The sequence below is a fragment of the Poromitra crassiceps genome (genome assembly GCF_964638095.1).
Source record: "Poromitra crassiceps genome assembly, chromosome: 10".
Taxonomy (NCBI): Eukaryota; Metazoa; Chordata; class Actinopteri; order Beryciformes; family Melamphaidae; genus Poromitra; species Poromitra crassiceps.
Genome location: NC_139631.1, coordinates 19,588,371 through 19,604,618, shown reverse-complemented (window position 1 = coordinate 19,604,618; position 16,248 = coordinate 19,588,371). Strand labels below are relative to the sequence as shown.

At 43.7% G+C, this 16,248-nt stretch overlaps 1 protein-coding gene across 1 annotated transcript in view; it reads right to left on the bottom strand.

The window, feature by feature from the left end:
* Window positions 1-16,248, bottom strand: part of LOC310784300 (transmembrane protein 8B-like) — a gene marked incomplete at both ends in the record, with an annotated part of 28,544 nt that overhangs the window by 11,000 nt on the left and 1,296 nt on the right. Inside the window, 4 exons of the mRNA XM_083645316.1 lie at window positions 3,130-3,272; window positions 5,297-5,420; window positions 5,608-5,704; window positions 12,188-12,570. Coding sequence (XP_083501442.1) covers window positions 3,130-3,272; window positions 5,297-5,420; window positions 5,608-5,704; window positions 12,188-12,570 — 747 coding nt within the window. The remainder of the gene's footprint in view (window positions 1-3,129; window positions 3,273-5,296; window positions 5,421-5,607; window positions 5,705-12,187; window positions 12,571-16,248) is intronic.

Below are 16,248 nucleotides of genomic sequence, written 5' to 3'. Positions count from 1 at the left end.
ATCAGAATTAATGCCATACTGCTTCAGGCCATGAATCCTATCGCCATGCCATACTCCAATAAAGCTTGCTGATTAACCTTACCCTCTGGTCTCTCATGATTGAAATGATGGTCTCGACCTAGTTTCAAGATGAAGACCAGTCACGCTGCCTCACGCCACACGTAATCTAGAGACATAGCGACCTTAGCATCACACGTAATCCTAGCATGACGACAAGCGCAGTAATCCCAGCGTGACGTCGTTAATGGCGTCAGTACAGTAGTGACGCACTTGCCTAGGTGACGGCGTTAATGTCGTCAGTGCGAGGCCACGACGTGGCAGTATTTATAGCCACGCCGGGCGCCCCACGGTCCTTGTTCCCTGTCCTCCAGCGCCGCAATAAGCTGATCGAATTCCTTCTCTGGAAGCCGCGTTTCACCCCACCCACCTCCCCAGTCCACCACCAATGTATTGACTCCCGAAGAACCCCCTACGGGGGGGGGGTTCTCCGAGCGGATGCCCTCCCGCGTCAGTTTGGGGGGGAGTTCAACGCCGAACTATGCCAACGCCGAATTATGCCAAACTATGCCAACGCCGAATTATGCTGTAAGTCGCCGTGCTGCCGAGCCAACCGGCCGGCGACGTTTCTCTCTTTTGCGGGGTTCTCCGAGCAGATGCCCTCCCGCCTCAAGAAGAGAGGCATCCTGCCACGGAGTCACTACGCCAAAGAATCAGTTGCCATGCTGCCACGCCATCAGAATTAATGCCATAACGCTTCAGGCCATGAATCCTATCGCCATGCCATACTTTAATAAAGCTTGCTGATTAACCTTACCCTCTGGTCTCTCATGATTGAAATGATGGTCTCGACCTAGTTTCAAGATGAAGACCAGACACGCTGCCTCACGCCACATGTAATCTAGAAACATAGCGACCTCAGCATCACATGTAATGCTAGCGTGACAACAAGTGCAGTAATACCAGAGTGACGCGCTAATGCCGTCAGTGCAGTAGTGACGCACTTGCCTAGGTGACGGCGTTAATGTCGTCAGTACCGAAGCTATGACGTGACAGTATTTATAGCCACGCCGAGCGCACCACAGCCCTTGTTCCCTGCCCTCTAGCCGCTGCACTAAGCTGATCCAATTCCTTCTCTGGAAGCCGCGTTTCACCCCACCCACCTCCCCAGTCCACCACCAATGTATTGACTCCCGAAGAATCCCCTACGGGGGGGGGTTCTCCGAGCAGATGCCCTCCCGCCTCAAGAAGAGAGGCATCCTGCCACGGAGTCACTACGCCATCCTGCCACGGAGTCACTACGCCAAAGAATCAGTTGCCATGCTGCCACGCCATCAGAATTAATGCCATACCGCTTCAGGCCATGAATCCTATCGCCATGCCATACTTTAATAAAGCTTGCTGATTAACCTTACCCTCTGGTCTCTCATGATTGAAATATTATAGGCTGTGTATGGTAGTTGAAACATAGTTTCAAATTGACGTTTATTTATCGTTGTAGTTAAAACAAAAACATAAATACTGTATAGGCTACATACAGTACAACACAAAAGGCTGTTATTTACCCTTTGTCGCCACCTGGTGAGTAAATATTTATGTAACTAAAACCATTCAAATTGACAACCGGTCTGCAACTTTTTTCCCATGTATCTACCGGTCCTTGGCACAAAAAAGGTTGGGAACCCCTGCTCTAGTCTAGAGGACACTAGATGAGACTAATGGAAGAGAAAAGATTTCTACCTTCTGAAAAGCCAAAATAAACATTGTGTTACATTGCTTTGAAACGTGTGGTCTCCCTTTTTTGTCAAGTCCATTGAGCCTGGGCAGTGGCAATGTACTTAGTTTGGTGATTATGGATCTTTCCAGGAGGCTGAGCAGTTTGGAAAATAGCCTTATGGTTACACCTGCTCAGTCTGTTAATTTAAAATTAGATATTCCTCTAAATCTGGCTTCCAACCCCCCAAATTGTTTTTGCCGCCGCACTTCGTGCGCCGCCAAAAATTCAGCGAGAGTTCGCCCCCTCAGATTGTTGGCTTGCATGATGCCCCTGCATCAAGTAGACTGAAATTTGAACATGTATTTCTTCTTCTTGGGACCTGTTTCATCCATTTTGATTGGCAAAGCGTTTGGTTGCCAGGTACCACAACACATATCCTACAGTCTGGACATATTACAGAAACTGTGAAACGCCCATTTGAGTTGTATTGTATCACTATGAAATCGGGAGAATATTAGTAGGAGAAATTACCAATTGGGAGCACAGTGGGAGAAAGGGTTAAAAATAGGGAGACTCCCGTGTAAATCTGTGTTGGCAGGTATGGTTCTGAGACAGTCCAAGGTCAAGTGCTGAATGCAGAGCACCTGCCAGCAACCAGTCACACACAGACACAGACACCCACGCCCCATGACAATTAAATGAACTGAAGAGGACTTCTAATTAAATTAAAAAAAAAGATCAAGAAAATCTGATTTGTAAAACAAAAAGCCCCCGAGGACATTCTTTGTTTAGTTTCACAAGCTTATCTTTTATTGAAAAGCTGTTCTGACTTAAGAGCGTGTTTTATTGCTTTATCGAAAAGGGTTATAATAGAAGATTAATAAGGAGACAGTCTGACTCATTGGACCAAGGTACATACAATTGAATCGCACAACTGTGAGTTCAAGTCTGGACAATGAACTATGTCATCCCACCTTCCTGTCTCTCTGCATATACTGTAGGCCTACAGTACAGCAAATTAGAAATTCTCTACTGCTGCAGAAATTATTAAAGTGTAATCTAATTTTATGCTAATTGATACTAATTAAAATCACTTAGTTTAGATTACTTGAGATTAATTCATTGTCATGCATTTTACTATCTGCTAAATAATGATTACTGATTTAGAATACTAATTAAAAGCTTGAGCATACACAATATTCATACAATTATTTTAGCACTTATGTCACCCAACTTGTATGTTTGTTCCATGAATAAATGGCTCCCAGAAGCCGCTGTTAACTGGTGCTTTGTGATTACGATGTGAAAATTAAGTGGATGGCAAAGAGGACCCCCTCCCCCCCTTCCAAAAAAAAAGAAAAAGAAGAAAAAATAATTACCGGTAAAAATAAGTAAATAAATAAATAAATAGTTACCTGCTTTGCATTCACATGCAGCATAAAGGTAGTTGTTGGTGCGCAGGAGTTTGCACTGCCCATATGTCCCACAGTCATTGATGCATGGAGTCAGGTATGAGCGCATATACACCTCAGCTGTAACGTTGGTGCAAGCCTCAAGTCTGGGAAGTCACAGACAGGCAGTGGATTAGATGGGAAGAAGGATGAGAAACTTTAGTGCTGAATCCACTGGAGCATTTTAGTACATTTTAACAGGCAGAAATTGGCACAGCACTTTGAACACATGCTCACTACTTGCTCTCACTTCCAAATGGATTTCATCTGACTCAAGCTATATATAAACTGATATGGTTTTTCCCATGGCACTATTTTGTGGCAGCACCGTGGGGATCAGGAAGCCAGTTCATGTCAATCAGATGTCAAAACATCTGTGCGCTGTCAAACTTCCACTGTGAAACTTTAACCTCGGTTTGGGAATCTTAACACCTCAGATGCAAATTTTCACAATCCTCTTCTAGCACCTTCATGTCAACATCTTGGGAAAACTCTTCTTCCTTTTTTGTTTTACTGGAAATACACATCAACCAAAAGGTAGATGTTTTTTGGAACAATACCCAACCCTGTCTGATATTGACTGTGGCTGATATTGGCACTTACAATGTATTGTAGCTTGAAATTGCTTCTAGCTAGCTACTGCATGTGTAACTTGCAAACCCACAAATGCATCAAGAGCCTGCACATAATTGTTTATCCCTGACTTTACATGATACAGTACATAGATGCAAGCAAAACCTTGTACATTTGAGCTACATGGACACCTTGATTCTATGATCAATCACAAGGAATAAATCTCCAGGAGGTATAACAGATTTGTGCTTCTTTGCTTTTTTCAGACCCCATTTGTTAATTGATGCAGCTGTTCAATTTTGTTAGCGTGCTTTTTTAAGTTATATCAATCAATTTAATTGTAATCTGGAAGGCCTTTCATTCACCCCACCTCTTTTGTCACTAATTAGATTTGATTGATTTAACGTGGAAATCAAATGAATGGAAATGTGAAGTTTAACGCATATTTTCATACCTCAGCAATGCTCTCATGTAAGGATCAGTCTATGAACCACACCATCTGTTATTCAGATTCAATTAAAACTCCCAAGTGTCTGGGAAAAATCTGCTTCATTTTATTCTGTTCACATTTTCGTCAGTTAAGGGTTCAGCCATACAATTTAATCAAAGCAAACTTAAATGTTGACATCTCAAAGGAAAACTCCACCCATGGATACGGTTATATATCATCAATCTGTTGTGCAGTGCATTCCAGGTGTTTGGGATTTTACTTTTTTAGCCACTTTCTCTCAACCTGCCTCATCTGCTTCTATTTCAGTTAGCAATTTTCTGTATTTGCCACAATAAATTTGATACCCGCCAGAAAGAAAGAGAGAGAGATTGGGCCTGAGAATGAGAGAAAGAGTTTTGTCTTCAATCGAGAAAAGGTGAGTCATGGCTCTTACTCAAAACATGTGTTCAAGTGTTGTGGGGTGGATTTTTCTGTTATAGATTATTTGTGTCCCACTACAGCACAACACATACTTGAATAATTGGAATTCCATACCCTGTGATTATAGTAACATCTAAAATCTACTTTTAAGAGCTCAAAGTTGAACCCCAGAACATCCAAGACAGTATGATAAGTGCAGACCAGAAGCATGTTCACGAAGTCAATGCCAAATTAATCTACTGCATGACAAATGTAAAATATGTCAACTGAATGAGGGAGGCTGCACCACTTAAACAGTGGGCCTGGTGCTGTGCGGATTGAATAATAATGTTGGTAAACCACCAGTAAGATTTTAAACAAATACAATTTGCCATAGTTGCTGCATAACTTGGCCTCACATACTGTAGAATAGGTGTCAACCTTTGGATCCAAGCCAAAGAATTGATTTTGCATTGTATCACAAATGCATGGGTGTCAGTCAAACTGTTTTTGGTCGATTTTTTGGGAGATACTGGACTTTCAAATCTATTTCAGTCTATTTTAAGGACATAAAAATCATTTTGCCAGCAATTATTTTTAAATGATGGAACGGATTTGAGCTCTGGAGTTAAGTAGCCTAAAAAGGCAGAATGTAGGAGAATCTAAAGACTATCAATACAGAAGCAGTATTGCTATTGCCGGTCTCACCCATGTTCAGTGGCACACAGAGAGCGCAGACTGAGGTACCAGGTGCCTGTTTGTGGGTAAGGAATCCTCAGTTTGGTGATATTGGAGGAGGCATTTACAGAAAGGAGAAAGCCGGCTGCCGATTCTGCAAGAGAAAAGATGGTGGGGCAAAAAAACTTTAATGAATGCCACAAAACAGAGTTTGAGACCAAAGAGAGCTTCACACTCTGACAGATCCATACAGGAAATACATGTATTAATAGCAATATTTAAATGACCCTGCTGGTAAAAAAAATTATATTCTGTATTGTGACCATATTTACTGTATCTACCTGATTCACATTTCACTGAAGAATTTTCACGTAGGAAGAGAGGCGTGCCATGGTTCAGGCAGCCAAACACTGTGACGTTTGCTCCCTTTACTGTAGACTGCAGGAGGAAACACAAGCAAAGCACAGACATCATTTACATCCAGCCATCAGCCATCATCTGCTGGCATCATGTGGGTGTGCTAACGCTCTTCAGGATTTCTTTAGGTTCCCTTTAGCCATGAGACAGTCAACTTGAAAACTTTTTTTAAGTGTTTTCGTATTTTCTCCCATTTCTCCCCAATTGTACTTTGCCAATTCCCCCTGCTGTCCTGGTCATTGCTGGTTGCTCCACCCCCTCTGCCGATCTGGGGAGAGTTGCTCTGCCGATCTGGGGAGAGTTGTACATTAGCACATGCTTCCTCCGATACATGTTCAGTCGCCCAGCCGCTTCTTTTCACCTGACAGAGAGGAGTTTCACCGGCAGGACGTAGCACGTGAGAGGATCATGCTATTCCCCCCAGTTCACCTCGCCCGGAACAGGCGCCCTGGCCGACCAGAGGAGGCGCTAGTGCAGCGACCAGGACTCATACCGCACCGGCTTCCCACCCGCATACACGGCCAATTATTGTGTCTGTAAGAACGTCTCACCAGGCCGGAAGTACCGCTACTAGGAATTGAACCCGAGTCTCCGTGGTGGTAGGCAAGGGCTTTTACCTCTACAATAAATACCCAGACACCCCTAAACTTTAACACTAACAAATCAGATGAAACTATACCCTCTTTCTGTCTGAGGTAGCTAAATGAAAATGTTGGCAGTTAATCTCCCTAAAGCATGCATTAAGAAGGCTCATAAGAAAATTGAGAATTATTCAACCAGGCATGCTTATGCAAATACCGCACAGAGGTGAAACCAGGCCGGTGTACTTCAATCAGCCAGTAAAAGAAAAATAGTGGTATAAGTGTAATAGCGAGAAATATTGGATGTGTTCACAAATTGGTGCTCTGATCATCAGCCGGAGGTCAGGCACCAAATTTAACTGTTCATACATTTCAAAATTCCTCTTCATTTATTCAGAGTGTGTGTCTAGTATTCAGTGTGCACAAGGAGCAAACGCTGTAGAGCTTTTAAATGGTTACAAATTGGCAAAAGGTATCCAACTAACCAGCTAAACTGGAAAGCAAACAAGCTGCCAATCAGCAACAGCATTTACAACATATTAAATGCATTGTGTCCAGAGGGAGATTCAGTTTGCTTGTGGTACGAATTATTTTAAATGGGTGATCATTAGGATTTTGACCATAATATACCTGCAGGTAGTTGATAGAGTTATTGATTAACACTAATGACCAAACAATTACTTCACCAGGTGCTGAGATGTTATGGCTTAGAAAACTCTTCTTTTTGGCCTGTCTCTGTTTTGGGACAAAAACTCACTGCCCATTGGCATTAACAAGACAGAAAGACACTCCCATCACTGTTAGCATCCTTGGTGACCTCATCATCAGCGGTGCATGACATCATCTAACACTCACGTCACGGGCTGGCTGTGGCTGCCGTCACACCAAAGCCCGCAGCGCACGTAGCTGCCTCTAGGACGCTGATTGGTGCCAATAGATTGGAGCGTGGCAACATGGATTTGTCGAGCGATCGCGATCTCATGATCTCGCACGAATCCAGGTGCCTCGCAAGGTTAACTGGTGGCTGCTTGTGGCTATATTTATTATTTATTGAAACCTTTCTCTCGCGAAATCTATTATCTGACTGAAGCATTCATACAAAATTCAGGAAACCACAATAAATGACACCCACCAGAAATACACATCACAGGGTCATCAATTTCACTGATTACTTCTGAGGCCGAGTCTGGCCTCCAGCTACTCGTCGTTTCCCCCTCTTTGGAGCCTGACTGCCGCCTGAGGCAGGATGCTGACTGCTCCTAAATCGCCCACCCCCCCCTTCCCCCCACCCCCCCGTCTCTGCCCATCTCTGCCCCTAGGCTTTGGAAATCCCTCCTGAGCAGATTACTAGCCAAATCTGTGGAATCTCTTAAAACACTTCCTGTTGTATTTGCCTGTTATCCTTCTGTACTCTGTTTTTAAGCGGTGCAACCGCTTCTATGGGTGACTGTTATTATGAGCCTGAGATGTACGAGATGGAACGATATGAAAATTTCATATCACGATTATAGTGACCAAAATGATCACGGTTATCAGTATTATCACGGTTTGTTAAAATGTGCTGAAAATGTTCAAAAAGTACTAATACAGAAATAATTTCACCAAGTTTTATATTGAAAACTCAGACCCAAAAAGGATTAATACACTCACTGAACTCATTTCTCCAAGGCTGCGCATTTGCATCTGGGAGACGGTTGCTAACTTTGGTTGATGATGGACAGTATTTACCATGTTTTTCAAAGTAACACGGTAATCATGGTACCACGGTTTTAATGATCATGAAAATTTGAAAGGTAAGGAAGGGGTTTGTAAGGAATTTTATCACGTTATCATTAAAACCGGTTATCATTACATCCCTAGTACCTTACCAAAAAAGTTCACCTGGAAGGGGTTAGGGTAGGGTTAGGGTTTATTATTACTGTACAAAGTGGCAGTGGTGGCCCAACGGTTAGAGAAGCGAGCTTGTGACCGGAAGGTCGTCGGTTCAATCCCCGGGACCGCCAGGATAAATCTGGGTGGGGAAAGTGAAAAGGCAGCGCTTGCCACTCCCGCATTACCACCACTGAGGTGCCCTTGAGCAAGGCCCTTAACCCTAACTGCTCCAGTGGAGCTGCTCAGTGTGGCCAGCAGATCAGACTGTGGTTGTACTGGTCAGCTTCAAGGTATGAATGTGCGTATGCGTGTGCGTGTGCGTGTGCGTGTGCGTGTGCGTGTGCGTGTGTGTGAATGTGAACAGCTACTGAAAAAGAGAGCATTGCTCTCAGTGAGTCTCCCGCTGTATAAATAAAAGGTTTAAAAAATGCAGCTGTTATGAATATCGATGAAGCAAGTGTAGCAGCATGGATTGCAGGATGCACTACCCAAACGAATTACTGTAAAATAATATTAATTTGCAAAATAGCAGTTGCTATGAAACTGGCCACAAAAATATGAGCTTATTATTTTGCTGCTATTCAAACTTCCCCATGTTGTTCAATACGAGTCAAAAAACAAAGTATTTTCTGCTCAAATTAAACACACATTATACAACTTTTTAGAGGATGGCTTGTGTAGAAATGAACAATACTGTATAAGCCAACTATAGAGACCATCTTGTGATGGGATCACACCAGCCACAACTCCCGCGACTTGCGGGCCAGGGCCGTAAAGTGGGGAGACCGATGTGGGGGGGGGGGGGGGGGGGGGACATGCTCGGACCATGCCCATTTTCGAACTCTGCCTTTGATGTCAACACACCTGTAAAGTTCCGTGACTGCATCTTGCACGGTTTTGACGCTATCACGTTTGCAAAATCTGTCCACAGACAGAGACAGACAGATGCTAACTCACAGACAGACAGACAGACAGACAGACAGACAGACAGACAGACATATTGTATAAACACTTGGCAAAGTACTCAAAACTAGCCTGGTGAACCAGCCGGTCACGTGAGCTCACATTTAATTTCGTTCTTCGTTCCCGTCTGGCCTGAAGCCTTCACCCAGTCTTTGCAGTTGGCGGAAGTTGGGCGGGTGTACTTGCCTTGACAGACAACTCCTTCAGCCAATCAGCGCTGGATCCAGTCAAACCCAAATCCACTCGGGAGAACGGCAAAAACATATTTTCCGCCCAGAAACTCCGCTGTTGCAAACTCCTGTACTTGTTTAATTGTTGTTATTGAGTCCATTTCTGCAATAACTGCACTTTATGGCTCTTTAAACTAGACGAACGCTGACATTACTCCTCGGGGCATACAGGCAAGGAGACGGCCATTACTGTTTTGCTAGTGACGTTCCTGATTGGCTGGTTACGATGTCAACTACGAGGCGGGTCGCTGATTGGCTCGTCCGCTTTGCAGTTTCTGCAGAAAGCCCTCCCAGAGTTGAGGCCAGATGGTCTGGTAGAACTAAATGAAATGTGAGTTCACATGACCGGCTGGTTTAACTGAAAACTGCTTCTGTGGCAGTTCCCACTACAATCGGTGTCTCGCACGCATGACACACACACACACACACACACACACACACACACACACACACACACACACACACACACCAGACTCACAAGCTGGAAACAATACAAGCCAACGATGTCGCGGCTGGCAATAAACCAATCCCAGGGTATAACACTGATCACAGTGCTAATCTAATTTTGGTGAATTATCAGTGGAATAAAGTCTATATGGATTATTTTCAACTCTTTCACTGAGATTGATGCAAGGCAGAGAAGCAGCTCAAGCTACTGTCTCCCGAAGCCCTGCAAGTCTGACAGAGTGCCCTATAGAGTGCCCTATATAGTGGTTGACTGGATTCTCTGTCTGTGACAAGAAAGTGACAGATCATAGAAGGTGTCCATAGAAAAATATAGCAAGATATTCACACTGAGGAATACATCTCATTGCTCGTCATAACCACCACAGAAGAAGTTCAGAATGAGGCAGACACCAGTGTCTCCAATGTCTCTAATATAATCTCTAATATATATCTCTAATATAATCTCTAATATATATCTCTAATATAATCTCTAATATATATCTCTAATATATATCATATATATATATATATATATATATATATATATATATATATATATATATATATATATATATATATATATATATATATATATATATATATATATATATATATATATATATATATATATATTTATAAAACGGCTCTCTCAAATCAAGCAATCTGATTGGTTCACAGCCATTGTATAATTCCAGTAACCGAGTTCAATAACCCATGGCCATGGGTTATTGGTTGCCATGGCAACTCTCTTACTAAAAGGCTCGAGCGCCGTGTTGGGCTTTCCAGAAAGCTCTCAGCGTCTCAGCAAGCGCCAGGATTGGCCAATGTCAACTTCAGTCTCCAGAACGATCCAATCAAATCACCCGCACGTCTATCTTCTTGCTAGAGGTCCCGCCTTACAGTAGTGTCAAAACAAAAAGCTACTCGCTTGCAGCCAGACGCATGATGGCGCAACTCTCTTGGCTTTGGTTACCTCAAAAACAAAATGGCGGAGACAACTTTCAGATCCTTGTGAATCGATCTTCGCTTATAACTTTACTAATACTTCGCAGAAAATGATGTTTTGTACAAGAATAGACGCGGGCTAATGTCTTAACCCCTCTCTCGCGCGCCCTCACTCTTAACCCCGCATTTCTAAATAAGACGTAACGTTACTTGGTGTAGGCCAGAGTAGTGTAGGCATACGGCTCTGGTGTCGGGCTATGCAAAACCTCTCAGCAAGCGCCAGGATTGGCCAATGTCGACTTCAGTCTCCAGAACGATCCAATCAAATCACCCGCACGTCTATCTTCTTGCTAGAGGTCCCGCCTTACAGTAGTGTTTCAACTGACTCTATCAGAATAAAATGCCAGTCGGACTTATAGTATTATTATTATTATATTATTATACTTGGAAACCGTTTTATAAAAGCAATATAGCACTCGAGCTGCGTGGTGTTGTGGAATATATCCCGCTGATAAGCTGTTATCCCACTCGGCCTGCGGCCTCGTGGGATAACAGCTTATCAGCGGGATATATTCCACAACACACTTGCTCTCGTGATATATTGCTTAAATATACAGTATATACAGTATATTAGAGATTATATTAGAGACATTGGAGACACTGGTGTCTGCCTCATTCTGAACTTCTTCAGTCCCCAAAGGAGATACCATGGCCATACAGTAGCAGCATCCATATTTAGCAGGGTAGCTCAGCCAGACACCTTGTAATTATTACCTCCTGTGTTAGATGGGGATTTCCTTGGGCAAGATGTTACATATTTAGTTTCCTAATTTCAATCTGCTCCAGTGTTGAAGGTGAAGTCTAGGAAGGTGAGTGAGGTGAGTTGAATATCTTTTGACCAAGGACCAAGATTCCTTTGGCTGTCTAGTAAATATTCACTTGTATGATCAAATTGTCCTAAAACATAACCAACACATCAAAGCACAAACTTTCAAGCAATCATTCGCAGCTTCCCTAAAACAAGTGGCGATAACCCTAACCCTATTTGGTGAAAAGGGCCTTTCTGTGTGGAGATTGCATGTTCTCTCCGTGCTCCCCTGGGGTTTGCTGCTCCATACAACATTGGTATGGACCCCCACTAAAAACATGCAGAAGATCGTCACCTGACCAGGCAGCGATGACAAAGAACTGAAGATGTGCCCCAGGCGCTGTACACTGAAAGCAGCTGCCCACTGCTCCTGGCCTGCCCCCCGGAGGAAGGACATGCCTTGATGGGATAAATGCAGAGACTCAATTTCACAGTGCCACTCAGCGTGTGTGTGTGTGTGTGTGTGTGTGTGTGTGTGTGTGCTGCTGCTGCTGCCGACAGCATGTGTGCAGGCGGTGTGTGGTGTTTGTGACAATAAAGACGCGCTTGTCCATCCCCGTTTCCTTTTCGTTTGGATAACAGCAGGTGTGGAACTCACCATGTTGAGCTTGAGCTCCATGTTGAGGACCCCTCCACTGTCTAACACAGGCATGAGGTTGATGGCGAACACCGCGGCCCTGTCAGGTGGAATGGATATGTTGGGACCAAAGAAGACGTAGAAGTGCACGGAAAAGGTGTCCAGCTCATTGCGCAGTGTTGGACGGATGGGCCAGCACTTGTTGGCGTCAGCAGTGGGGGCGAGGTAAACGATGCTCTCCTCCGACGTGTGCAGGTGGCTGCCGTTCTGCGACAGGCTGGGCAGGTCGGCCATCGACAGCGTCTCCGACAGGGAGAGACCCATTGCCGTTCCAAAAGACTGGGGCATGTTCATCGATGAGCCGGGCAATGCTTGGCCCTTTGACACATTAGGTTTGGAGCAATCTATTCAGAAGAGGAAGATATGAGAAATTACAAACGATTTACAACCAAATTTATGTCTGTATGTGAGCTACAGCTTTTGGTGGATTACCATTTGATGCAAAGGGTTTTTAAAAGACACCTTGCAACATGATCAAATCAAACAAACACTCCCAATCAAATCCCAAACAAACGAGCAATAACTAAGTCAGCATGCTAAGCAACTCTTTTGCAAATGTTTGGAATGATCGCCTTCAGCTTCAGGAGGTAAACAGCAAGGTTCAGTACGGTACACTGTTTTTTTTAATAAGACAAAGATTCAGTCATTATAAACAGTATGCCTTCACTCAACACAAAGCAACCCACAGCTAAATGCCCATTGATGGCAACCATCAAATACCGCCAATCCCCAAGGGGAAGGATTTCAAAGGCTTTTCTAGCTCAGCCTGGTTTGCATATTGTTGTCTCTGAAAGGGTTTGAAGTATTTTGATGTACATGTAGGAAGGCAGCTGAAGCAGACTTGGTATAGACCAGCAGTTCCCAACCTTTTCCAACTCAGGGCCCACTTGAAAATCTCAAAACTTTCCGTGGCCCACCCCTGACCCCATGAAAAATACGGAGGCCTTTTTTTCTTCTCTCCCAGTCACTAATACAACATCTGATGTTGCATTTTCAGTTAAATTTTTCAAGGAGCTGTCCACCAGAAATGTTTTTTATAATTTGTTTAATGTTGGGGGGGGGGGGGGGGGGGGGGGGTAGGGTAATGATTTGGCAGCCCACTTGCAATACCTCCGGGACCACCAGAGTGCCGCGGCCCACGCTTTCTCAATGTGTTGTTTCATAATATTCATATTGTAAAGACCGAGAATGGGTTTGATTTTGCACTCATATATCGAATAAACTATCTTCAATGCTCCATCATCTTAAGAGCAAAACAGAGAAAATGTAGTATAAACAAACCTCTGTATAGCATGCGGCTATTATATGTATCAATTGGAGATTGGGTTTCTGGGACAGAGCATAATAACAACAACCAGAAACCGCTAGAAACAATATGAAGGAGAGACTCCAGCCGATGCTTTTTCCCTGAGTTTGAGGTATTCTTCAATTTAAGAGCAAATCCGCAAAAGGTCAAGTGAAATATGCCTGGCAGGCAGGGGGAAGGAGAGTGTGAATAATTAGTGTCTGTGTTGCCATGGCGACAAAGTGCATCGTGCAGTGAGGAGCGGAGGGAGGGCTCGCTGCATGGAAGTGGACTTCCCACAGATTTCTAAGCCATCCCTGTGGAGTGAGCATGAACAATATGAGCTGTCCACAACTCAAAAACAGCATGTGGCACTCAAGCATGGCATCACTGTCCTCTTAGCAATCACACACAAACTGCTTCAGTTCAGGTGCCGGTCGGGTCTGCTCTGGTATAAGGCTCTCGATGGTCCGCGTCTGTCTCCTTTTTATCTTTCCCGTCAAAACATTTGTATAAATGATCAACATTCAGTTGTTCATTTTTATCTAACCTGTGTGTTGATATTATGGGCGGGGGGAATCACACCGAGAATCAGCTATGTTCTGAGAGGGCCAATACAAATTGAAAAGCCACAATCCTTGATATTTTGAGTGTATAATCCATGGATATTGGATATGGTATCTTGCAGAGATCTGCTTTGAGTCTCCTCTTGGTCTAATTTGGAGTATAATCCATGGATATTTGTCTTGGATATGGTCTTGCAGAGATCTGCTTTGAGTCTCCTCTTGGCCTAATTTGATGTTCTCAATCTCAGGTTTGATTCCCCACAAAATTTATGAAATCGTATCGTCCTGAATTATACATCAAAAGCAGCAGGAGGGAAGATAATGAACCATGCTGGAAGTAAACAGTACACCAAATTTAGTGATAAGCATTCTCACAATTCATTTGACAAGGATAGATGGAAAATCCTCCACATTGTGTCTAAGAAACTATTCAATAACTTACTGCAGCGCCCATTCGCCCCATTGCTGCACAGAGTGCTGTTGGCTTGTTTATTCAAAGTTTATTAATATTGAATGTGCCGCGGGTCCAAATTGCACCAAATCCGAGACTGCACGTCCTTGGGTCGCGATTAATACAGCCTTAGTGTGAAGGAGATCGGACGAACGGGTTGAACCATAGAAGCAATTCTCTGCCTGCCATTGATTGATTCTGCTGCCAATCAAACATGTGCATCTGCACTCCTATTGGCTAGTGTGTCTGCTCCTGTGTGTGCTCCTTCTTGGCTCTCAGGCTCTGCAGGAGGAGAAAGCGCTGTGGAAACAGGCTGTAGACTGTTACATTGTGTTCCAACAGCCACCGAAGCTTCATCTGTTCACTGCTGTCATTGTAGAAACAATGCTGACAGCTCACTGTACTCTTCCACATCAGGGATTCACTTCATATCTCCCATCTTCTTCACTTTCTTCACAAACTCCCTCATATCAAAGCTGTCACGTTTATTTGTCTTCTCAGCAAGAGTTGTGACTTGTGATCAGGCAATAATTAGGAAAGCCTTGGGGACCTAGATATCTCCCTCTCCCCCTCTGCTTGTGTGTGTGTGTGTGTGTGTGTGTGTGTGTGTGTGTGTGTGTGTGTGTGTGTGTGTGTGTGTGTGTGTGTGTGTGTGTGTGTGTGTGTGTGTGTGTGTGTGTGTGTGTGTGTGAGCGAGCAAGCGAGCAAGCGAGCGCGTGTGTGCCTGCTTGTCTCTCTCACTCTCTGTTAAGACACAAAAGTTTAGACATAACTGTCAGACAGATATATACTGCATATAGGCTGGACAGCCAACACCATCATCAATCTGGCTGTTTTATTTTCAAATCTGGTTTATTTTGAAGAGTGACCAGAATGGGTGGAATCACCTTGCCAAAATGTGTCCACAGACAGACATAAACACCTGGCAAAGTACTCAAAACCGCTTCTGTGGGAGTTCCCGCTACAATAGGTGTCTCCAGGACAACATTTTGCTATGATGACACACACAGACTCACAAGGTGAAGCGCGACTGGTAAAAAAAAAAAAAAAAAATCTAAATGGGAAATGAAAATTATATTGTGAGACATGAGTGACTGTAAAATGAAACAATTATATACTGTAAAACCAAACCATGTGATACTAGAAACTCATCCGAGTTTTTGTGGTATGTCAAAATGATCTTGTAGCATATTCATATTATAATATTAGCATAATGAGCATTATTCATGCATGCACTACAGATAGCGCTTGGTGTTGTAATTGTGTTTGGATTGTGTGTGTGTGTGTGTGTGTGTGTGTGTGTGTGTGTGTGTGTGTGTGTGTGTGTTTATTTGTGCTTTTATTCACCTTATGTAGCCACACCCATTTGACCCGGTTGTGTGGTCGTGTGACGACTTCCGGCTAAAAAGAAGAAGAAGAAAAAGGCCGGCTGCTCCAATATCATCTAACTCTGAATTAACTAATAATTTAGCCTGTAACATACCAAATAAAAGCAAACGGCAATGTCTAAGAATGCAACGCCATGTAACTGGCTCGTTAATTCTCGCATTCCAGGGAATCACATTAACGTCTGCGGGTCTTATAGACGTAAGTAGCTCGTGCTGCGCTCAGAGGAGAGAAAACCATCTGAAGCTTGGAATCCAGGTATGTTTTACCAGAAAGTGCTCGCCATTGTCGACGATAACAATATCTGACCTGGCTAACAGTGGATACTCTGCTT